Here is a 25,045-nt window from a genome sequence, read left to right on the forward strand (position 1 = left end):
TAAGTGGCTGACTCAGTCCTGACAGGAAGTGACTACAGTGTAACCCTAACTGATAAGAACAGGGAACACCAAGAGTCCCAATAGTGTAATATGTACTGGTAAATGGCTACTAGATAGAGTAAATATTAATACTCACAAGCCAGGGTTACCATTAGGCAACCACTGTAAAGGTAGGTGGGGAGATTTTCCTGACCCCGTTCAGGAATAAGAAGTCGCTCTCTGTAGATGAGAAAAAGTGGGTTCAACCCTCCACCCAGGGTGGACTCAATATTATGCAAGAGAACAGAGGCGCCAAAAGGATAAAAGGAAGCTAAATGAGCTTAAAAACCAAATTCTTGGTAAATAGAGGAGGTAGTGGTGGACTTACCTCCTCCAAGTAGACACACAACGACTGTAGTAAATACAGTCAATATATTTTATTTATGAACTCGTTTTGCAGGTTTGATCCCACTTCATCAGGCAATAACAATGGAGCAATAGCATATGTGGTCAGTAGAAGAGCCAGGCACCTCACTGATAAGAAATTCCAACTATAAAACACTTTCCTAGCAGAAAATGGCTTCTGAGAGCAAGAAAGAGATAAAAAGGGGAGTTTCTTATCAGTGAGGGTCACAATGTAGTCACTTCCTGTCTGAGTCAGGACTGTGTCAGCCACTTACATACCTGATATTTAACTCTTTCAGACAGAGAAAGAAAAAAAAGAACACCGCATAGTTACTTGTGTGCTAGGCACTGTACATACACATGTCTATCTCATCATGTCACATGTCACTTCGGGTATCCTTTAATCAAAACTTTGCTCCATACATAGATTGAGGGTAAATCCAAGTGTCTATTAATGACAAATACAGCACTCCTCCAAACGCCTACAAAAAATGATATAGGTGTGCAGACAATTACGTTTTAAAGACTTGAGTCTGAAGTAATTAACAGCAGTATGCAATATATAGTTATACAGAATATTTTAATTTTCCCATTATCCTTCTTTTACCACTTCATGACTTTGGTGACAGTAACAAATATCCTCATTTTGCAGTTATTTAGATTCCACTGCTAATCACTTTTTCAACTGCTTTATATTTAAATGCAAATGTCTCACTGCTTTTTGGGTACAGATGGTGCTCTCTTTGATCATTAAAAACGTTGCATCTTAATCTATGCTTATTATTCAAGAAAAAAAAAAAGTATCAAAAGTAGGAACTAAAGTGATTTTTTTTTCAACTTCTCGCATACAAAATGTTATTAGTCTAATATATTGCCAAGATAAAAGTATAAACATGTTCCATGTGGGTGTTTTGCATAATGTGGGTTAGTTATGATGTCCCGAAATAAAAACGTATATATCTATTTTCATTAATGGAAGCACGACGGCATACACTACTGCGCAAATTAAAACTAAAATCGCTAAAAATACTTCTAACGTGCTTGCTTGACAACACCAGATATTTTTTGTTTGCAAATGGCTTTCATTGATCTACTTTTTATTGCTTTTAATTTTTTTCCCTTATTTATATATACACATTCTCCATTGCTCTTTCCTAATATTTCACAAAAGCGATTGTATTTTACCTTTCACAATTTTCCTTTCTGCTTATGAATCAAGAAGAAAAAGACCTTAGATGAATGACAAGTCTGCATTCACATAGGCTTGTCATATGCCCAGACTATGATATGACCAGGACAAACTTGGATCCACTGAGAATTTTGTTGGAATACGACTAGGATAGCCAGTCAGACAGCTCTATTCACAATAATGCTCTGATTGGCTATTGGGTGATGCTCTGGCCCAATCCCAAAGCAGAATTTGAACCCCCCCCCCCAGAAAAACAAGACAAGTTTCTAAACAATGTTATGTAACATGTACCATTTACAAATAAGATGCTGTTTTCCAAGTATCCCCTATAGTGGGTAACATCATCTCAGGTTTGCCTTGGTGCATATATATTTGCTAGATTTGCTTCCTAATTGTGTATAATCCCTTTCAAATATTGCCTTCTGCTTTCAACTGCCTCAAAATGCTTACAGGCTTATTTATATATGATGCTGATGTTCTGTCACTACTACAAGTGCCTTCTTCAGTGCAAGGAAGGGGAAGGTGACCCCAAAAATGACAGCATATGTACAGCTAATTCACTTACTCCAGGCAGTAAAAAGGAAACTCATCATGTGCAGTAGATGTTTATAATTTAATTTTCCTTGCTGACAGTGGATCTAGACTCAAGAACTGGAGTTGGCATATATCACTATTGGACAGGATACCAGTTACTCTGCTTTTATTCTGATATTTTTTTCTTAACTTGTTTTGGTAAAAGACGGTGAAAAAACCTCTGGTAAAACTATTTACCAGGTGATCATGTCAAATAGATCTTGATTACCAAGATGCATGCTGGGAGATTTTACATCAGCTCTGTAACTAAGGTGGCGTACTTTTTTTTTTTTTCAGTAAATCTTTGCTGAATAGAAGACTACATAGCGTAAACAGGTGCATACAACTTAAAGGGAAGGTTCGGGGAGGGCTGTAAAAAAATAAAAATAAAAATCCACTTACCTGGGGCTTCCTCCAGCCCGTGGCAGGCAGGAGGTGCCCTCGCCGCCGCTCCGCAGGCTCCCGGTGGCCGACCCGACCTGGCCAGGCCGGCTGCCAGGTCGGGCTCTTCTGCGCTCCAAATGCCGGCACTTCTGCGTCCCACGCGGACGCGCTGACGTCATCGGACGTCCGCCGGGCTGTACTGCGCAGGCGCAGAACTACTGCGCCTGCGCAGTACAGCCCGGCGGACGTCCGATGACGTCAGCGCGTCCACGTGGGACGCAGAAGTGCCGGCATTTGGAGCGCAGAAGAGCCCGACCTGGCAGCCGGCCTGGCCAGGTCGGGTCGGCCACCGGAGGCCACCGGGAGCCTGCGGAGCGGCGGCGAGGGCACCTCCTGCCTGCCACGGGCTGGAGGAAGCCCCAGGTAAGTGGATTTTTATTTTTATTTTTTTACAGCCCTCCCCGAACCTTCCCTTTAAAGAGAACCCGAGGTGGGATTTAATTATGTTAGTGGGGCACAGAGGCTGGTTGTGCATACTGAGACCAGCCTCTGTTGCCCCATGGTGTGCCTCCAGGACCCCCCTGCACGCCGCTATACCCCCCGCAGTGCTAGCGACACACAGCGTGTCGCCAGCACAATGTTTACCTATGCCTGTCTGTTAGCGCCGCTTCCCCGCCTCCTCCGTATCGGCGCTACCCGCCCGCGTCCCTTCCCTCCAATCAGCGGGAGTCTTGATGGGCCAGATGGATGGGCCCGTGGCTGGATTGGTAAAGGGCAGAGAGCTCCAGTCCGACAGACGCCACAAGGTGGAGGTGGAGTACTGGTTTGGGCTGGTATCATCAAAGATGAGCTTGTGGGGCCTTTTCGGGTTGAGGATGGAGTCAAGCTCAACTCCCAGTCCTACTGCCAGTTTCTGGAAGACACCTTCTTCAAGCAGTGGTACAGGAAGAAGTCTGCATCCTATAAGAAAAACATGATTTTCATGCAGGACAATGCTCCATCACACACGTCCAAGTACTCCACAGTGTGGCTGTCAAGAAAGGGTATAAAAGAAGAAAAACTAATGACATGGACTCCTTGTTCACTTGATCTGAACCCCATTGAGAACCTGTGGTCCATCATAAAATGTGAGATTTACAAGGAGAGAAAACAGTACACCTCTCTGAACAGTGTCTGGGAGGCTGTGGTTGCTGCTGCACACAATGTTGATGGTGAACAGATCAAAACACTGACAGAATCCATGGATGGCAGGCTTTTGAGTGTCCTTGCAAAGAAAGGTGGCTATATTGGTCACTGATTTGTTTTTGTTTTGTTTTTGAATGTCAGAAATGTATATTTGTGAATGTTGAGATGTTATATTGGTTTCACTGGTAAAAATAAATAATTGAAATGGAGATATATTTGTTTTTTTTTAAGTTGCCTAATAATTATGCACAGTAATAGTCACCTGCACACACAGATATCCCCCTAAAATAGCTAAAACTAAAAACAAACTAAAAACTACTTTCAAAAATTTTCAGCTTTGATATTAACCACCCTGGCGTTCTGATTAAATCGCCAGGGTGGCTGCGGGAGGGTTTTTTTTAAATAAAAAAAAACTATTTTATGCAGCCAACTGAAAGTTGGCTGCATGAAAGCCCACTAGAGGGCGCTCCGGAGGCGATCTTCCGATCGCCTCCGGCGCCCAGAATAAACAAGGAAGGCCGCAATGAGCGGCCTTCCTTGTTTTGCTTACATCGTCGCCATAGCGACGAGCGGAGTGACGTCATCGACGTCAGCCGACGTCCTGACGTCAGCCGCCTCCGATCCAGCCCTTAGCGCTGGCCGGAACTTTTTGTTCCGGCTACGCTGGGCTCAGGCGGCTGGGGGGACCCTCTTTCGCCGCTGCTCGCGGCGGATCGCCGCAGAGCGGCGGCGATCAGGCAGCACACGCGGCTGGCAAAGTGCCGGCTGCGTGTGCTGCTTTTTATTTCATCAAAATCGGCCCAGCAGGCAGCCTCTGGCGGTGTTGGACGAGCTGAGCTCGTCCAGACCGCTCAGCAGGTTAATGAGTTTTTAGGGTTCATTGAGAACATGGTTGTTGTTCAATAATAAAACTATTCCTCAAAAATACAACTTGCCTAATAATTCTGCACTCCCTGTAGTGTAATTGGGCATGAGTTGTGCAGAATGATTGAATCTCCTCCCATCCCTGGACTATGGATCCATCCCCATCCATGGACATATGGTGGAATGAACCAATGTGAACAGGGGTGGGAGGGGATGGAGGCATTTGGAAGACATGCCTAACACGAACATTTGGCTACATTCAAATTGACATCAGAACATCCCAGCTATACAAGTGAATGCCAAACTGGAATACAACTGCAAATGAGCTGAAGACAAAGGTCCATTGACACTAACAACTGCAGGTTTTTTTGCAGTTGACCTGCAGTCAAAATGATGCTGCACTAATGGTCCATGTACACTAGCCCTTTATTTGCTGCAAGACAGCTGGAATTTGACAGTCACTATGACATGCTTTCTACTTTTCTTGTAAACAATCACATATTTAAAAATCATAGGTCAGCTGGGATCTGAAAATGCCTGCCCCCCATATTGTAGTCGTTCCCCAATTGGGGAAAAAACAAAAACAAAACAACAACATGTCTGCCAGGCTGGGAACATTGTACTCCCAAATAATAACGAGCTGTTACCTTGCCAATGATGTTTGTAGTCACACATGCGTGATAGGGCGATCATCATGGCGCAGTACAGAGGCAGGATAGCAGCACAGAGACGCCAGCTCTTCCCCTGTCCCAGCTCTGTGAAGCAATGCAGCTTTCCAGCCAGATAGAAGGACGTAAACCCCAGCCCAGAGAAGGCAACTGTTGGAAAAGAAGAAATACATGGTATAGTTCTGAAAACAGTTCATCGCGATATTATTCCTCAACTCGCTATGCAACACACTTTCTTAGTACTGTATTCAGTCTAGTTTGCAGGGGTTTATGTAATAAATAGTAATATACGATGCTGACCCTGGCTGGGATTGAACCCTGGCTTCTCACGTCAGAGGCTCTTAACCACTATGCTATAGCTGACACACAGTCAGGATGTTTTACTGGTTACTATTGGTTACTCAGCTGACATGTATAGCCATGCGTCAGCTGATCTCTCTCTCAGAAGATACTTAAACAAGATTAATGCCTGCGTGTGATTGGCTGTTGTGCGCATGTGGTCGGCCACTGATTGGATGCTGTCAGTATTTAAACCTTGCTGTGACACTTGCATCTTGCTCGTGATAGCTTCTATCTTGCTGGGAGTGCTGTTACCTGCTGTTTATATTGGATTATCTGGAATTTGACTTCGGCTTTGATTACTGGACCTCCCTTGTCTGCTGCCTGTACTGCCCTCTTGCCTAGATTATCGTGACGACCCTTGCTGCCTGGTTTTGATTTCGGAAACGTTCTTTGACTACTCTCTGCCTTGCCCTCCGGTACTGTGATATTTCTGCTTACCCGTGTGTATGACCCTGGACTGTTGCTGGACTTTGTTATTCTGTTTCCTTGTTTGGCCTGGAAGTTTATTTGCTCACCCTGCATTCAGCTCCAATACCTTGCACACTAAAGGCCTGGGTGTAACCGAAGTGGAGCAGGTGTTGTCTTTTCACCTACCGTTCAAGCGGGGGCGTGCCACATAGGGTGAAGCGTGTGGAGTTAGACTGGGGTATTGAAGCTGATTCGTGAGTAGATATCCCTACAGGCCTAACAGTTCCTCTATAGTGGTAATTACAGTAGGTGATCAAAGCACTGATCTTCACTGTAAGCAGGTCAACCCTTTGTTTATCGGGCAGTGTGCAGGCAAACAAGCAATCGTATTGCCGCTTCTTTCTAAAAAGTCCCCTACGACTTTCCTTATAACCAATATTTTCTTTATGCTCATGTTTCATTTTGTTTACCCTATTTGTAAAACTCTAGAGCATTTTGAAACAAATATAACTTGGCATGAAAAAAAAAATTCACAGCCCGGTAATAATGCTTGCTGTAATTTCCTATTCGGACAGACAGCAATGAAAACTGGAAGAACAGATATAGAAAAAGTCAATTCATAATAATGGCTAGAAGCACAGACAGACGCGGCCAACAGTTTTATGTATTCACATTTCACAGACAAAGCAAAAGCTGGGCTAGATTTATCCCTAATACTCCCATAGGCTGGCAGGCTTGGCTGGGCCACACTTGTTCGTGTTTTATCTGTGAACCTCACAGCTTCCAGTAAGCTACAACGATTTAACACAAATTCTGTTTAAGTTTCACCGCTGTAAATATTGGATCAGCCTTGCTAGGCATGTGGCTAATGATCCCAGATGTAATTAAATGTCAACTTTGCTAACGACGTGTTTGCCAGAATTTAAACCACTGTCACGGTGTAACCTTTTACAAGATCCAGCAGGCTTTGTACAGTCACATAATCTGTTCTGCTCATTTGCATACATTCATACTACAGTCTATGGGTGCTGGGGGTTAACAGCGTGAAATGGTCTGTGATGAGGGGAGGTTTCTAGCTTGAGGGGATAACCTTTCTAGGTTAACACATGACTGGTACAGACACGTAAGGCTAAGTGCGGACTTGAGATGGTAAGTGGATAGGAAAGAAAATAATCTTACTGGCACATACTGGTTCTGAATAAGTATGACTGGAAAATGCTCCACATGCACATCTCCTGTGACCCAGAGCATACAAGCCACCAGATTGTACAAGCCACTCTAACAAATGAAAGCCACTGTTTGCCAATCAATTATCTAACTGTGTCTGGTATATGAAGCAAATTCTGTGTGAGTGAAACATGTCAATGGGCTTGATTCACAAAAGAGTGGCAACTGTTAGCACGGGCGTTTTCGCGCGAATTTTCGCATTGCGCGCGATCACGAATTTTCGTGCAAAACGATAACATTTTCGCGCGCAAACGCAAATTTTTGCACAAAAACGATACCGATTTCGCACGAAAATTCGCATTTGCGCGCGAAACTTAACGTTTCACACGAAAATTCGCGATCCCTCGCAATGCGAATATTTGCGAGAAAAATGCCCGTGCTATCAGTTAGCACTCTTTTGTAAATCGAGCCCAATGCATTTATAAAGCTTGAAAACAGACCAATTGAATTCCACCTTTGTAAGATTAGATTGGTCAATTTTCAAACTGCATAAATTTGTACACAAAATTTGCACAGCCTGCATCTTTGTATAGATCCTTTCCAGGGAGTGCTTTTCTAAAGAATACACGAGATATTGAGGATCCCCCATGAAGAGATAGACTAGTCAAAAACCTGTCAGTTCCATCAGATTTCTACTAACTACTGTAAGGGACAACGTAGGAGAAAAGTAATTTGAAGCTCAATTTACTCTGGAAGAAACATACCGTACTTCTTACTTGTAAGTGTTTAAATGTATTTTATATTTTACAATTTTTCGAGATAGTGGTTCTTTAAGTTTTTACAGTATGTGGCTAAGCACTTTGGTGTGTGGGAGAAGGGGCATTATATGTTTCTGTTAATCTATTTCTAGTGCAATCCTGTTGGTTAAATTATAAATAATAACGTGAAAAAGTTTTGAGCACATTTTTTATGGGCCATAAAAACAGCCTTTGGATCTTTCTGCCATCCACACTCTTCAGTCCATTCATCAAAGACCAAAGATTGCCCTGTGTAATGCGACTGGAACTCAATGCAGCTCCTGCCGCTGTGTTGGGAGATTTATCAGCAGCAGACTATTGCCGAATACACATACAGCAATATTGTCAAATGAACAATATCAGTAGACAACGACTGCAAAGTTTTGCTTGGCAAAGAAGTTGCCGGGTCCTTGTGAGACGTGGCGCTTCTGGAAATGCCTCAAAGGAAATTTAAAAAGGAGCTCAAAATTGCTGAAAACAAATTTACACATTAAATCAATAAAAATCACGCTCCGAAACATTGAATGCATAAAATTGTTGCCAAGGCAAGCATAACAGCCAAACATGCTTAAATCTATATTCCTTATAATCATAAAACAGAAAAGCACATATTTATTATTCATTTATGATGTACAAGTTTCTGCTACGTGATTGTGATATTTTTAGTGCTATATTAAGGTTATTCTTTGACCGTGTCTTGTGTTACTGTACATTCCCCACTACATTCCCTCTGTACTTTCACATACTTGCATGTCAGATTTCTAGGGCTCATATAACAAGATAATAAAAAGAGAAAGAAACCTTTAAAGAGGAACTCCAGTGAAAATAATCTAGAAAAAAAAGTGCTGCATTTTTACAATAATTATGTATTAATGATTTAGTCAGTGTTTGCCCATTGTAAAATTTTTCCTCTCCCTAATTTACATTCTAGTAAAAGCAAGTAAGGTTCTCCGGGCACCAGAAGGATTTGCAAGTCACCTTTAATAAACTCCCGACACCTTCAGTAAATACATGCAACAAATCTAAGCCTTAAAGCAGTTTCCCAGGATAAACCTGCTTCTTCAGAGGCAGAAGATATCTTCTGCCTCTGAAGAAGCAGGTTTATCCTGTGAAACAGCTGTAAGGCTTAGATTTGTTGCATGTATTTACTGAAGGTGTCAGGAGTTTATTAAAGGTGACTTGCAAATCCTTCTGGTGCCCGTAGAACCTTACTTGCTTTTACTTGGATATACTACTACACTGGAGGCACAGTGGATATTGCACCTGTAGCTCCTGACCTGCCAAGTCAGCATCTAGTGCCGATTTTTTCTTCCCTTCTCTGCAATACTAATTTACATTCTATATAATTTATATATGCTACCCGGCGCTAGAGTTTCTTATATATATATATATATATGTATATACATATAAGAGTGAGCTGCGTTGTTAGTTGAGGGATCCCTAGCACCCTCACAGTAATAAGTCAAGGTAATATATTAGATCTAACACGCGCTTCAGGTATAAAACTAGATTCCTCTTTATTTTCCGTTCTTTATGTTAAAAATCCACACAAAAAGTAAAAGTAAAATATCAATAGGATAAACAAACAACCCTATATAAAATCCTGATCCTCCAAGCCCATTCATTCATATACATTCAAAACACATATATAGAAGGGCCCTTCTATCATAACCTTACTTGTCAATTCGTGTAAGGAAAAGACGTGTTAGAGATATTCCAAAGTGTAATGATAAAAGGGGATCTAGAAAGAGAGTCTAAAAAAATATTGGTAGATCTCCAGATGTCCTAATAGGGAGCCCGTTCTGTTCCCAGCCAACGTCTGTTTCCAAGGCTTATAAAATTATGCTGTTCCTCCAATTAGAAAAAAGGAAAAATTCCCACTTACAGTTCTGCAGTAGGTCTATCAAATCGAAGGATGGGTCTAGTAAATTTCAAGATGTACTCCTTCTTATAGGTCTCACCACCACAAACTAAAGGTCCGTCTTGATGGTGAGCCGTCTCCTCGCTGCTCTCCACGCCGTGTAGTTGAGGTGCGCATACGTCACTTCCGTGTGTAAAGACTCACGGGTCCGCTCGTCGCACTTCCTTCTGGCTGGCTGCAGTCTCTCTGGCTAATGTGGGTGACGTCACCGCTAAAAGATCCGTTGAACCTCTGCTTACAGGCGGCCGCTGCGCGCTATCACGGCTTGTCTGTAGTCCACGATCTTTGCCAAAAGATAATGAAAGATAATGAAACCTGAGGTTCAACGGATCTTTTAGCGGTGACGTCACCCACATTAGCCAGAGAGACTGCAGCCAGCCAGAAGGAAGTGCGACGAGCGGACCCGTGAGTCTTTACACACGGAAGTGACGTATGCGCACCTCAACCACACGGCGTGGAGAGCAGCGAGGAGACGGCTCACCATCAAGACGGACCTTTAGTTTGTGGTGGTGAGACCTATAAGAAGGAGTACATCTTGAAATTTACTAGACCCATCCTTCGATTTGATAGACCTACTGCAGAACTGTAAGTGGGAATTTTTCCTTTTTTCTAATTGGAGGAACAGCATAATTTTATAAGCCTTGGAAACAGACGTTGGCTGGGAACAGAACGGGCTCCCTATTAGGACATCTGGAGATCTACCAATATTTTTTTAGACTCTCTTTCTAGATCCCCTTTTATCATTACACTTTGGAATATCTCTAACACGTCTTTTCCTTACACGAATTGACAAGTAAGGTTGTGATAGAAGGGCCCTTCTATATATGTGTTTTGAATGTATATGAATGAATGGGCTTGGAGGATCAGGATTTTATATAGGGTTGTTTGTTTATCCTATTGATATTTTACTTTTACTTTTTGTGTGGATTTTTAACATAAAGAACGGAAAATAAAGACGAATCTAGTTTTATACCTGAAGCGCGTGTTAGATCTAATATATTACCTTGACTAATTTACATTCTGACATTTATCACATGGTGACATTTTTACTGCTGGCAGGCGATGTCACTGGAAGTAGCTGCTGCTTGCTTTGTTTGGCAGTTGGAAACAGCCGTAAACAGCTCTGTCCCACAATGTAATGAGGTTCACAGACAGGAAACTGTCAGGACCATGGTCCTGACATCACACTGTGGGAGGGGTTTCACCACCATATTAGCTGTACAGAGCCCCCTTACGATCTGTTTGAGAAAAGGAATAGATTTCTCATGGGAAATGGGGTATCGGAGTTTCTCTTTAAGTGAACTTGAACCGAGTAAAATTATTTCAAATAAACACATGATGAACCTCCAAATGAATATTACATATTCACTTCGCCATCATGTCCTCTCAGAAACTTGCCATTTTCTTCTTACAATGATCCCTGGCAGATCTGACAAGATTTGGTCAGAATTGAAATATATCAGTTGCTGTCAGTTATAACTGAAAGGACAAATGATCAGCGATGAGTAAGGTAATGTCCATGTTTCCCTATGGCTCAAGTGGGCGATTTAACAGTATAACAGTGTGCTGACCCCAAAGCTGTTATGGGGTCATTGCCATTTTCAAAATAGAAGACAGAGAATTCCATTGATCACAGTGGACCAAAAGGACGCAGGAAAGGAGAAAGAGATTGATGAGTAGACTACACGGGAGGCAAGTATGACCTGTATATATTTATTTTGACTTTAAATCTTCAGTTCAGGCTTCCTTTATCTTTCCAAAGTAGTGCAATGTGAAAAAGCTTTCAGTTAAAATATGTGTAATGTGAACTGAATTATAGGAAAACATGGACATTACCTTGAAAATCAGTTATCCTTTCAGTTTTAACGGAGATCAACTGATATAGTGTAAAAGGACCCTTACCGGCTAGTCCAACTTCTCATGGGGATGCTCAGTGGTTTCTTTATTTTAAAAACAATTACTGAGAGGCGGTTGCTCAGTCCGACTGCCAATATAGTGTTGGAGCGAGAAAACTGTCCATCTGACATATTTGAAGAGATCCTTGCCTGGTAGAGCTTTTAAAAACAATAAATTAAACCCTAGGTTTCCCTCATGAGGAGAACAACAGGCCCAATACTTGTTGGTAACAGGTAAGAACTATCAAATTAAAAATACTTCCTGTAAGTGATCGCTGTAAAGAAATAAAGTAATTTATAATGTATTTTACTAGAACAAATGTATCTTGTATATGTATGCATGCATTTGTATTTTACATTTTATAGTTTTAAGCAAAGGCATAAAAGTTACATAGAACAACCAATCAGAATCCCTGTTGCATTTAAACAGATGAAACCTGATTGGATGCTCTGGGTAACTGCTGCATTTCTCCAGCACTTTTTTGTTTGCCCCGCCTTCAAACATCTCTTCTTCTATTTCCTATTAAAGTTAAACTTAAACCAAGGATTGAACTTTACCCCAATTAGTAGCTGATACCCCCTCTCCCACGAGAAATCTTTCACAGATCATCAGCGGGGTCTGTGTGGCTTATATTGTGGTAAAACCACTCCCACAGTGTGTTGTCATGACCATGGTCATGACAATTTCCTTTCCGTGAACCATATTGCATTGTGGGAAATAATGTCCGTTCTCAACTGCAAGGCAACCAATATCTCCCTCTGTGCATATATATATATATATTTATATATATATATATATATATTTATATATATATATATATGGTACAGACCAAAAGAAGGCATCCAAACTATGAATTAACACATGTGGAAGTATAGTACATAACCAAAAAGTGGGAAACAACTGAAAATATGTAATATTCAAGGTTTTTCAAAGTAGCCACCTTTTGCTTTGATTACTGCTTTGCACACTCTTGGCATTCTCTTGATGAGCTTCAAGCTTCAAGAGGTAGTCACCTGAAATGGTTTTCACTTCACAGGTGTGCCCTGTCAGGTTTAATAAGTGGGATTTATTGCCTTATAAATGGGGTTGGGACCATCAGTTGCATTGTGGAGAAGTCAGGTGGATACACAGTCCTACTGAATAGACTGTTAGAATTTGTATTATGGCAAGAAAAAAGCAGCTAAGTAAAGAAAAACGAGTGGCCATCATTACTTTAAGAAATGAAGGTCAGTCAGTCCGAAAAAATTGGGAAAACTTTGAAAGTGTCCCCAAGTGCAGTCTCAAAAACCATCAAACGCTACAAAGAAACTGGCAAAAAAGAAGACCAAGAGTCAACTCTGCTGCGGAGGATAAATTAATCCGAGTCACCAGCCTCAGAAATCGCAGGTTAACAGCAGCTCAGAATAGAGACCAGGTCAATACCACACAGAGTTCTAGCAGCAGACACATCTCTAGAACAACTGTTAAGAGGAGACTGTGTGAATCAGGCTTTCATGGTAGAATATCTGCTAGGAAACCACTGCTAATGACAGGCAACAAGCAGAAGAGACTTGTTTGGGCTAAAGAACACAAGGAATGGACATTAGACCAGTGAAAATCTGTGCTTTGGTCTGATGAATCCAAATTTGAGATTTTTGGTTCCAACCACCGTGTCTTTGTGCGACGCAGAAAAGGTGAACGGATGGTATCTACATGCCTGGTTCCCACCGTGAAGCATGGAGGAGGAGGTGTGATGGTGTGGGGGTGCTTTGCTGGGGATTTATTCAAAATTGATGGCATACGAACCAGCATGGCTACCACAGCATTTTGCAGCAGCATGCTATTTCATCCGGTTTGTGTTTAGTTGGACCATCATTTATTTTTCAACAGGACAATGACCCCAAACACACCTCCAGGCTGTGTAAGGGCTATTTGACCAGGAAGGAGAGTGATGGGGTGCTGCGCCAGATGACCTGGCCTCCACAGTCACCAGACCTGAACCCAATCGAGATGGTTTGGGGTGAGCTGGACCGCAGAGTGAAGGCAAAAGGGCCAACAAGTGCTAAGCATCTCTGAAAACTCCTTCAAGACTGTTGGAAGACCATTTCAGGTGACTATCTCTTGAAGCTCATCAAGAGAATGTCAAGAGTGTGCAAAGCAGTAATAAAAAAAAAGGTGGCTACTTTGAAGAACCTAGAATATGACATATTTTCAGTTTCACATTTTTTGGTTATGTACTATACTTCCACATGTGTTAATTCATAGTTTGGATGCCTTCAATGTGAATCTACAATGTTCACAGCCATGAAAATAAAGAAAACTCTTTGAATGAGAAGGCGTGTCCAAACTTTTGGTCTGTACTGTGTATGAATGTATGTATGTATGTATGTATGTATGTATGTATGTATGTATGTATGTATGTATGTATGTATGTATGTATGTATATATATATATATATATATATATATATATATATATATATATATATATATATATATATATATATATATATATACATACATACATATACATACATATACATATACATTATATATATATATATATATATATATATATATATATATATATATATATATATATATAGTGTATGAGACAAGACGAGCCACAGCTGCCAATTCTGATAATTCTGGAACTCTTTGATCACTGGTAAAGTAGATCAAAACATCTTCCTAGTAATTATTGGCTGCAGATAATGAAGGAGTTCTTTGCAGAGTCTGGCCTTGATTACGAAGCTCCTGAAGCCATAGAATGACACAAATTGTCTTGCTACCTCCGGGAAATTAGTCATATTTTCATAGCACTTAGAAGGCTGATGCCACGGGATGATAAATGTGCTGACAGTCACAGCAGTTCAGGCTTCCCATTTATCCCAGCAACAGGTTGGGCTCAGGCAGTCAAGCAGAAATCTTCCTAATAACCATTCTCAGAGCATGTAACACTTTGTCCTTGTCAACATGCGTCACATGGAGGAATTGGAACACCAAGTTTACTTGCTTTGTCTCTGTCGTAAGGCTGAGGGGGGTACATTCATTTTACAGTATAGGTATAGATATTGTCATTGCTGACAGGAACTTGCATGGAATACCAGAAAGTCTCCCATATGGTTTTATAACCAGTGATATAACTTCCTGCAGAGGAGTATTGCCATTCTAAATCTGTGCGCACCCACTGAATTTACCAGTCCCCAACAGTAAGCATACAAAGTACCCTCCCCTGTGCTCCACCACTCAGTTTAAAGTGAATCGAGGTGAGAGCGATATGGATGCTGCCATATTTATTTCCTTTTAAGGGTAGGAACACACTAGGCAGAATCGCATATGCGTTTTTCACTGTGTGCTATGGAAAACACATATGTGATTCTGCCTAGTGTGTTTCTACCCTAAAACAATACCAGTTGTCTGGCAATCCTGTTGCCATCCCCAGGCTGCCCATGAGGCGGGGTGAGGCAGGTTCCTCAGGCAGTGGAAGTAAGGGGGCAGTGCCCATCTGGGCATGGGTGGGGGGGGGGCACCGAGCTGGAGGGGGTAGCAGTTAGGAAGGGGAGGCAGCGGGCACAGAGGCGGGGAGGGGGGTTGGTCACTGTACAGTAGGCGGCATTACAGGAAGTGACGAGCGTTGGTACGCATCTCTTGGAACGCGGAAGGAAGAGGTGAGTAATTACCCCTCCTGCCCGCTGCTGACACATCGCTCGATGTGCAAATACCTGGAGGGGGAGAGTGGACGGGGGGGATCCAGGGGAGGGAGGGGGTCTGACCCCGCTCCCCGTCACTGTACCCACTGCCCCCCTTCCTGGCTGCAACCCTTTCCAGATTACCTATCCTGGGGGCAATCATACTACCTATTGGGGGGGGGGGGAGCAGCGGCATCCTCAAAAATTTGCCTCAGGGGGCAAAAAGCCTAGAACCAGCCCTGCCTGTAGCTCTTTGGGCATCATTAGTGTCACTAGTAGGGATTATGATCAGTGGTGTCACTACTAGGGATGATCAATGAGATGCAAATATTTGAGTTTTTACAAATTTATGTACATTTTTATCCAAATATATGCAGCTTGAAAATGGATCAATCAAGTCCCACCCAGGTTTAAAGTCATTGGTCCATTTTCAAGCTGCATATATTTGCATAAAAATCTACATAGATTTGCATGAACTTGGAAATATTCGAATCTTATTGATCATGGCAGGAAGAAACAAAAGGTGATAGCCAAGCAAAGGTACAACAACATTTTCAATTAACTTTACATATATAGGGGTACCACATGTCTTTTTTTTAAATTGAGCCCATATTTCCTCATTAAATAATCCAATAAAAACATATTTGTCATTGGTTCCCTTTCAGTCCTAATGTATGCAGACGTGCACTCAAGGATACTTTCTGATCCACTTCATTATATACAAGTACTTCATCAATTAGACAGCTGCAGCAATGTAGAACTAGGAAGACTTGCGAGGAATTTTAAACCCAAGCATTATTTCTGAACATTGCCTAAACAAACGCTGAGAAACAATTTATGCCGGGGCGACATCTGCCTTAATTATAAAGACAGTTGTCACTGCAAGACGTCTTGAAAGCACTAATAGCTGAAGCGCTTCAATGGGCGTCTTTACATGAGGCACAAGACTTTCGATTCCCATCCCCGATTCAGAGCAAGTGCATGAACAGCCTTTTAAAAGTTTGTGCTCCTGCCACAAGAACATCATTCAAATCAAATGTGCCCTGCGGCAATGTGTGTGCTGGATTACACTGCTGCAGGGGAACACTGACTGACATCTGTATAGGAACCCAGACAAGCAGCATCTCTGATCAACTTAACCCCGCAGAGAGATTATATCCTACACTAATGCTCAGCATTCCCAGCTGACCGGGCTGCTGAGCTATCGATAAAAGAATTACAGGAAGAGAGCAATTACTAAACCTAAGCAGGTCTAAGTCAACGTGTTTTCAGAGGAGCAGCTGATTTATTGATGGTTTGTGAATAAAGATTTAATAAAGAAAAAGAAACACTGGGCAGTGAAGCAGGAAAAAAAAAGGCGTAGGAGCCCCTTCGGAAAAAATGGTGCCGCCAAAGGCACCTATAATAAAAGACCTTCTTTTCTCAAATCTCGGCTTTTATAATGGCCGCAATATGCGACAAAGACGGTACATTTCGGTGGCAGGAGGTGGCAGATTAGTGGCAAGATTAGCAGCAAGCGTCAAGACAGTTATGCAATGACGAAATTTGCTTTTCCGCCTCTGGGCACCAATATTTTGCTTTAGATGCCAAAATCTACCTTCTTTGCCACGTATCGCAGCTCTGCGGCAGAGGAGGAAGTTACGGTTTAGGTGGAATTTAGGGTTAGGCTCAAAGGTTTAGGCGCCATTGGGGAGGGGTTAGGCACAACCGGGGAGGGGGTTTAAGATTAGGTACCACCAGGGGGGTCTTAGGGTTGGGCATCTTGGATCTTGGACTTCAGGAGACACCCCCCCACACAACAACCAATCTTCATCAATGAGATTGAAGTGTCCAGGGTCTCCAGCGTTAGGTTCCTGGGCACAACCCTAACGAGCGACCTAAGGTGGGCACAGAACACCACCAAAATCCAGAAGAAGGCTCAACAGAGACTATTCTTCTTGCGCCAATTGAAAAAATTTGGTATGCCTCAGAAGCTGCTGTCCAGCTTCTACACTGCCACTATTGAAGCTACTCTTTGTTCCGCCATTATCGTGTGGTATGCAAGAGCAACCGTTAGCGACAAGTACAAGCTTCAAAGAGTTATCAGCTCAGCGGAAAGGATCATCGGCTCTCCTCTGCCGTCGCTAGACCTCCTCTACACCACCAGAATGAAAACAAGGGCTAGCAGGATCTCCCAGGACCCATCCCACCCAGGCTGCTGCTTCTTTAAGCTCCTCCCATCAGGCCGACGCTACAGGACCACCCGCCCTAAGACTAACAGGCGTAGGGACACCTTTTTTCCCCAAGCAGCCCTCCTGCTGAACTCCTGCCTCTCGTCAGCAAGCCAGTCGCTCAGGCCAACTTAGCCAATCAGCCTGGTCAAGGCACACTGGAGCCAGGGGCAGGGCCTGTAAAGAACCAGCTATCACCCTGGTGCTCTTCTTGGACTCTTTCATCTAACCTACTTATCCATAGACCGTTAAAAATGTGTAGGCACTGCCTGTCTCATTGTACTATTGCCTGTCTTGCTTGTATTATTGCTATTCTCTATGACTGTCTCGCTTGTTATGTTTGTTATGCTTATGTTACTGTCTATTGTCTGTTGCCATTGCCATGTGTACCACAACCAATTCCGGGTTCGACCACGGTCGCACTTGGCGAAAATAAATGATTCTGATTCTGATCACCAGGGGAGGGTTCTGTGTAAGAGTAGGGTTAGGTTTAGCCATAGTAAAATATCAGTAAATATTACCGATATTTTACTATCAAAATACAGAAGATTATTGCTAATTTTGGTGATATTCTATTAGTGGCAATCCCCTGCACCCTTTTTTCCAGGCACCTTTTTGTCATGTATGCACTGGACAGCACTTCATTTGTCTCCAGAGTAAGACTGAACTGCAAATAGTTGACAAAAAAAGTTGGAAAACTGGAACATTTTCAAGTGACAGCCACTCGCTTGCTACATAAATACTCTACAGTCTATCAGCTTATGCATCGTACTCTGTCTCTTTGACTTGAATGGGCTTAGTACAATATGCTGTCCTGGTGATTTTCACAGCGGTGTAGAGGATTATGATGTTGCAAGGTGAGAAGCCATATTTTTATAGAAGCATTATGTGCTACTGCTGATTACAATGTTGGTGGACACTGAGCATTATATTGTACTGAATATGACTCTATGATGTGCAAATGACTGGTGATGGTCTGCCGCTGTGCATGCGCTTCACTTGTAACTTGCATCTGCAGGTAGATTCTTCCTGGTAGATCATTTTCAATCCCTGATTATTGAAGAAGCTCGCAAGCTGAAAAAGTGTGGGCACTTCTGACGTATACTGTCTTTGCTTGGCTACTGCCAGTATGAGCAATGCTCTCAGAGCAGGTGGTTCTTTGGCTAGAGGCCACCCCTCTGGAGTCCATATGCCTAGCCATTGAACTGATCCTCCCTACACTTGTAGATTAGTGGTTCTCCTGCCACCCATACCCAGCAGGTTCTTGTGCTCAGTGGTGACATGGAGACTAGAATGAAGAGGATTACTGTGTATTAAGCTGCAACTTCACATTTCAAATCATGTTTTTATCATAACGTCCTATGGTTGGAAAGTGGAACACCTAGCATGCGGGAACAAGAAGTGTGCCCTTTAGCCTAGTGTGCGGCTTTCCTCTTCATTTGCGGATGATCCAATCGGAGGACAGTTTGAAATGAAAGGATGTCGATTCTTTTTGAATTCTTGCCCTTTCACGTTGACACATATAAATATTAATCACGTATGCAGTGAAGTCCCCTGAACATCCGCTCTTTGTGGATTCTGAAAATGCCAACTTAGGTGAACTAATCTACCCAAAATCAGCAGGTGGAAATACTGGGACTGGAACTTATAGGAAGTACATATACACTCTCAGTCTATTCATGTAGTTGGTGATTACATTGATGGGCTTCTGGTAGCTCATAGGGCTATTTGATATCTCAGTGACTTCAGACTTCTTGCTAGGGTAGAGTGAGCCCTCTGGCCTTGGCATCTCCATGCCAGGTGCTCTGGACTGATGCAGATTTAAAGGGATCCAAGCAGCTCCTGACTTCAAATAGCTGCAAGGGCTGCCATTGTTCAGAAGCGCAACCCCTGCTGTTTTACAACTAGCATTGTCCAGGCTAGGTGTGAAATTCTTCAACTGTAACTGATGTTTTCTGTTTGAAGTACAATGGGGGTTTGTTTGTGGTCAATTAAGTCTAATGAGGTGATTTCTTATCGGTGTTCCACCATCTCCTGCTCAGTGACCTCAGGTCCTTTACGGACGGACAAAGTGGCTATTTTAACCCTTAGATGTAAAAAAAATGAGGTAAAATGAAAGTTTTTTTTTAATAATAAACCACATTTTTAGAATGCATTTTTAATTTGCTATTGAGCTGCCCTGGGTGTTAAAAATGATGCTCGGTTTACTTTAAAGAGGACCTAAACTTTTCCACAGGAGAGAAGGAAAACACAGAGAAACCCGCCCTGTGTGCATTTACAGACAACAGCCTGCCTAATTCTCCCTTGTCTGGAAGTAAGGAGGCAGTGTAATTTGAGCTGTCATCTCTGTCTGATCTGTGCCGCATACAGTATTTTGTGGCGTATAACACACTCCGGAATATAAGAACCATCCAGATTTAGAGGGGAAAAAAACAGGGAAAAATATGCTAAACCTGCTAGTCCATGTTCCAAGAGTGTCTTGTAGTTGTTCTCCTCCAGTTATCGTGTCCTCCTGTGTCCCCATGTGTCCCCCTTCTGTCCCCCTTTTGTTCCCAGTGCATCCCCTTCTGTCCCCAATGTGTCCCCTTCTGTCCCCAATGTTTTCCCTTCTGTCCCCACTGCGTCCTCTTCTGTCCCCAATGAGTCCCCTTCTGTCCCCAATTAGTCCCCTTCTGTCCCCAATGAATCCCCTTCTGTCCCCAATGTGTCCCCCTTCTGTCCCCAGTGTCCCCCTTTTGTTCCCAGTGAGTCCCCTTCTGTCCCAAATGTGTCCCCTTCTGTCCCCAGTGTGTCCCCTTCTGTCCCCAATGTGTCCCCTTCTGTCCCTAGTGTGTCCCCTTCTGTCCCTAGTGTGTCCCCTTCTGTCCCTAGTGTGCCCCCTTCTGTCCCCAGTGTGTCCCCTTCTATCTCCAGTGTGTGTCCAGCTCCCCCTGTGTCTCCTCCCCCTTGTGTCTCCCACTCCCCTTTGTATAATTATCAGTAATCGGCAGCGCCTCACCTAATCCATGGCTCCCGCGGTGATCACAGACCTCTTCTCTCCTACATCAGCTGGAGCTGGCACTAGGGAAGCCTATGCTTCCTGTGCAAGCTGCTGCATGATTATTACATGCAAACCCCTGCATATTGAGCACTGTGCATTTTTATCCAGCTTAAACATTGTCTGTGTTTGTTTGCTGAAGCATTAAAAAGAAAAAATGACTCCCAATTATTGACTGAGTTAAGATACAGGACTATGATATACCCTATGTGCTTGAGTATTACAATTTCTGATATAGTAATCGTCTGATATAGTAAACTACTTGGAGTTTACTATAAAGGAATTCTATCATCTCTTTATAAACAAATGTTCCAACAAATGAATATAAAAACTAGATTTTGAAAGGATTAATGCCGGATTCACCTAAATAATAATGCATATGATTTTGTTGATAGTCCCTAGCATAGGAACACTGCCCTGCTGGCCAGTCCCAGGCGTGAAACCAATGCTGTACAGCTCTGGATAAAGTAATACGCTGTAATATATCGCCAAGTCTTTCTGATATTGCCACGTGTGATTTATACAAGGTTGGACAGACCTTGCTTTGATGTGAGCTCCCTGTGAGATCAGTATACCATCCGGCACACTTTTTTTTTATTATCATGCCCATTGTGAGCTTCAAAGATGTGAGCCAAGCCGAGAAACTCTATTAATTATTAATAGTATCCTCTTGCACAGCAATGACAGGATAATGTATAACGGGAGAGGGATGGAACAGTCCCAGCCTGAAGGTGTTGCAGTGAAGAATCTGTGTGTGCCAGGCTGCCAGCACAAGTCTAGCGGGAATACTTATAGAGCTGGTGAGCTCTGACATCTGCTGTCCACAAAGGTTTGCCCCACATTTGTAGGTTGCAGCTGGTATTTATAGAGGTGCTCAGGTCAGCCAGTCAAATTTTGTTTCTTCCAACTAAATATTTGTATGCGAGTATCCCGCATGACAAAGGGACATTCTAATTATTTTTTAACATAGGGGTCAGTGTGCTGCATCATTCTGAATGGGTATTCAACAGTAATCCTTGCAACAAATAAAGTTGCTGCGGGTGCCAGTGCTGGGCCGAAATTACGCATTAGCGTAATTACGCATCGTAATTCACTACAAATGCACCGTAAGCGTTACGTGTAAGGTTACGGTATTACGCGTAATTAATTACGCGTAGACCGTAGAGTTACGTTTTACGCGTAACAAATTACGCGTAAGACAGTAAACTCCCATTGAAATTACACAGTCTGCCGTAATCGCGTAATATTACGCTCCCGTATAATATAAAAAAGCCGCCGACTTTAAGGGTTAATAGCAAAGCCCCCTTAAGTGCTAAGAGCCTCAAATTTGGAGAATATATTAAGGAGATCAGAAGGAATAAGAGGAACAATTTTTTTTTCAAAAAGACCTTATAGTTTTTGAGAAAATCGATGTTAAAGTTTCAAAGGAAAAATATATACATTTAAAAACCCGCCGACTTTAACGGTTAATAGCAAAGCCTGCTTAAAATTTAGGAACACCAAATTCACAGGGTATATTAAGGGGATCAGTGGGAATAAGAGGAAAAAACAATTTTTCAAAAAAACCTTATAGTTTTTGAGAAAATCGATTTTTAAGTTTCAAGGGCGAAAATGTCTTTTAAATGCGGAAAATGTCAGTTTTTTTTGCACAGGTAACAATAGTGTTTTATTTTCATAGATTCCCCCACGTGGGAAGAGTTTTACTTACTTCGTTCTGAGTGTGGGAAATATAAAAAAAAAACGACGTGGGGTCCCCCCTCCCAGACCTCTTTAACCCCTTGTCCCCCATGCAGACTGGGATAGCCAGAATGCGGAGCACCGGCCGCGTGGGGCTCCGCACCCTGACTATACCAGCCCGCATGGTCCATGGATTGGGGGGTCTCGGAAGGGGAGGGGCAGCCAAGCTTTCCCCTCCCCCTCCGAGCCCTTGTCCAATCCAAGGACAAGGGGCTCTTCTCCACCTCCGATGGGCGGTGGAGGTGGAGGCCGCGATTTCCTGGGGAGGGGTTCATGGTGGCATCTGGGAGTCCCCTTTAAAAAGGGGTCCCCCAGATGCCCACCCCCCTCCCAGGAGAAATGAGTATAGAGGTACTTGTAGTACCCCTTACCCATTTCCTTTAAGAGTTAAAAGTAAATAAACACACAAACACATAGAAAAAGTATTTTAATTGAACAAAAAACATAACCACGAAAAAAGTCCTTTAATATTCTTAATTAACCATTAATACTTACCCGTCCCTTTAAAAGCCAGTTCCCACGCAATATCCTCGGAAATATACTAATCAGTTACAATGTAACAAAGTTATTACAATGTAACAACTTTGTTACATTGTAACTACGCCGCACCCGACGTCACTCACCGCCGCCGCCGCCACCGCGTCTGTGCTGCAGGACCCGACAGAGCTCTGAGCTATAGCTCAGAGCTCTCTAAGCATCTTTGTATTTGGGCTCCAAGGAGCCCCATTGGTCCTTAGCAGACCAATGGGGTTCCTTCTGATTTGAAGGAACCCCATTGGTCTGCTAAGGACCAATGGGGCTCCTTGGAGCCCAAATACAAAGATGCTTTCGAGAGCTCTGAGCTAATATAGCTCAGAGCTCTGTCGGGTGAAGGGACGCTAAGTCCCCGCCGGCTCCGCTGCCCTCCCCGCCTCTCCCACATGTCACCTATATACATGCTGGCACCCATGGGTGCCAGCATGTATATGAGTGACAGGTGTGGGCGGAGTGGACGGCGGGAGCCGGCGGGGACTAGCGTGTATGCGGCGGCCGGCGGGTGAGCGGCGAGTGACGTCGGGTGCGGTGGTGTTACAAAGTAACAAAGTTGTTACATTGTGATAACTTTGTTACATTGTAACTGATTAGTATATTTCCGAGGATATTGCGTGGGAACTGGCTTTTAAAGGGACAGGTAAGTATTAATGGTTAATTAAGAATATTAAAGGACTTTTTTCGTGGTTATGTTTTTTGTTCAATTAAAATACTTTTTCTATGTGTTTGTGTGTTTATTTACTTTTAACTCTTAAAGGAAATGGGTAAGGGGTACTACAAGTACCTCTATACTCATTTCTCCTGGGAGGGGGGGTGGTCATCTGGGGGACCCCTTTTTAAAGGGGACTCCCAGATGCCACCATGAACCCCTCCCCAGGAAATCGCGGCCTCCACCTCCACCGCCCATCGGAGGTGGAGAAGAGCCCCTTGTCCTTGGATTGGACAAGGGCTCGGAGGGGGAGGGGAAAGCTTGGCTGCCCCTCCCCTTCCGAGACCCCCCAATCCATGGACCATGCGGGCTGGTATAGTCAGGGTGCGGAGCCCCACGCGGCCGGTGCTCCGCATTCTGGCTATCCCAGTCTGCATGGGGGACAAGGGGTTAAAGAGGTCTGGGAGGGGGGAAACCACGTCGTTTTTTTTTTAATATTTCCCACACTCAGAACGAAGTAAGTAAAACTCTTCCCACTTGGGGGAATCTATGAAAATAAAACACTATTGTTACCTGTGCAAAAAAACCTGACATTTTCCGCATTTAAAAGACATTTTCGCCCTTGAAACTTAAAAATCGATTTTCTCAAAAACTATAAGGTCTTTTTGAAAAATTGTTTTTCCCTCTTATTCCCACTGATCCCCTTAATATACCCTGCGAATTTGGTGTTCCTAAATTTTAAGCAGGCTTTGCTATTAACCGTTAAAGTCGGCGGGTTTTTAAATGTATATATTTTTCCTTTGAAACTTTAACATCGATTTTCTCAAAAACTATAAGGTCTTTTTGAAAAAAAATGTTTTCCTCTTATTCCTTCTGATCTCCTTAATATATTCTCCAAATTTGAGGCTCTTAGCACTTAAGGGGGCTTTGCTATTAACCCTTAAAGTCGGCGGCTACCTAACATTGATCCATGCGTCAACTTTTCCGCTTGGCAGCATGACCTTACGCATTAATTGCTAGTAGGATTTTACGCGTAAACCTATAACGTAATAACTTGAATTACGGTATACTTACGCGTAATTGCGTAAGTGCTATGCGTAATTATAGACATGTACCGAAATTGACTGTCTATGCCGTAAGCGTAATTTCGTAATGCGTAATAGCGTAAAATTACGCGTAATGATCCGTAAGCGTAGCTTTCTCCATTACGACCAGCACTGGCGGGTGCAGAGGAGTGATATTAAGGCTGGTTTCACACTACCAACCTGCATTTTGGTTGTGGTGGAATCGGATGAACCCATTGCGCCTTAACGCTAAAAAACAAAACTCCTAAAGACCGACGTTGATGCGTGGTGATGTCACTTTTGGCAGTAATCCAATCTATAAGTCAGGCTCTCTCGCGCTCATGCCCTGTGGCAGAAATATGAAGTGCA

The 25,045-nt window shown here is 43.0% G+C and overlaps 1 protein-coding gene across 2 annotated transcripts in view; it reads right to left on the reverse strand.

The window, feature by feature from the left end:
• PLPP4 (phospholipid phosphatase 4) overlaps nt 1–25,045 on the reverse strand; it is a 238,766-nt gene that overhangs the window by 11,033 nt on the left and 202,688 nt on the right. For both annotated transcript variants that reach the window (XR_011024584.1, XM_068258847.1), the window contains exon 6: nt 5,227–5,397. Coding sequence is in view for 1 of the 2 variants with exons in the window: in XM_068258847.1 (XP_068114948.1) it covers nt 5,227–5,397 (171 nt within the window). In the remaining variant the exon portion in view is untranslated. The remainder of the gene's footprint in view (nt 1–5,226; nt 5,398–25,045) is intronic.

This window comes from Hyperolius riggenbachi, chromosome 10, assembly GCF_040937935.1.
Source record: "Hyperolius riggenbachi isolate aHypRig1 chromosome 10, aHypRig1.pri, whole genome shotgun sequence".
NCBI classification, from domain to species: Eukaryota; Metazoa; Chordata; class Amphibia; order Anura; family Hyperoliidae; genus Hyperolius; species Hyperolius riggenbachi.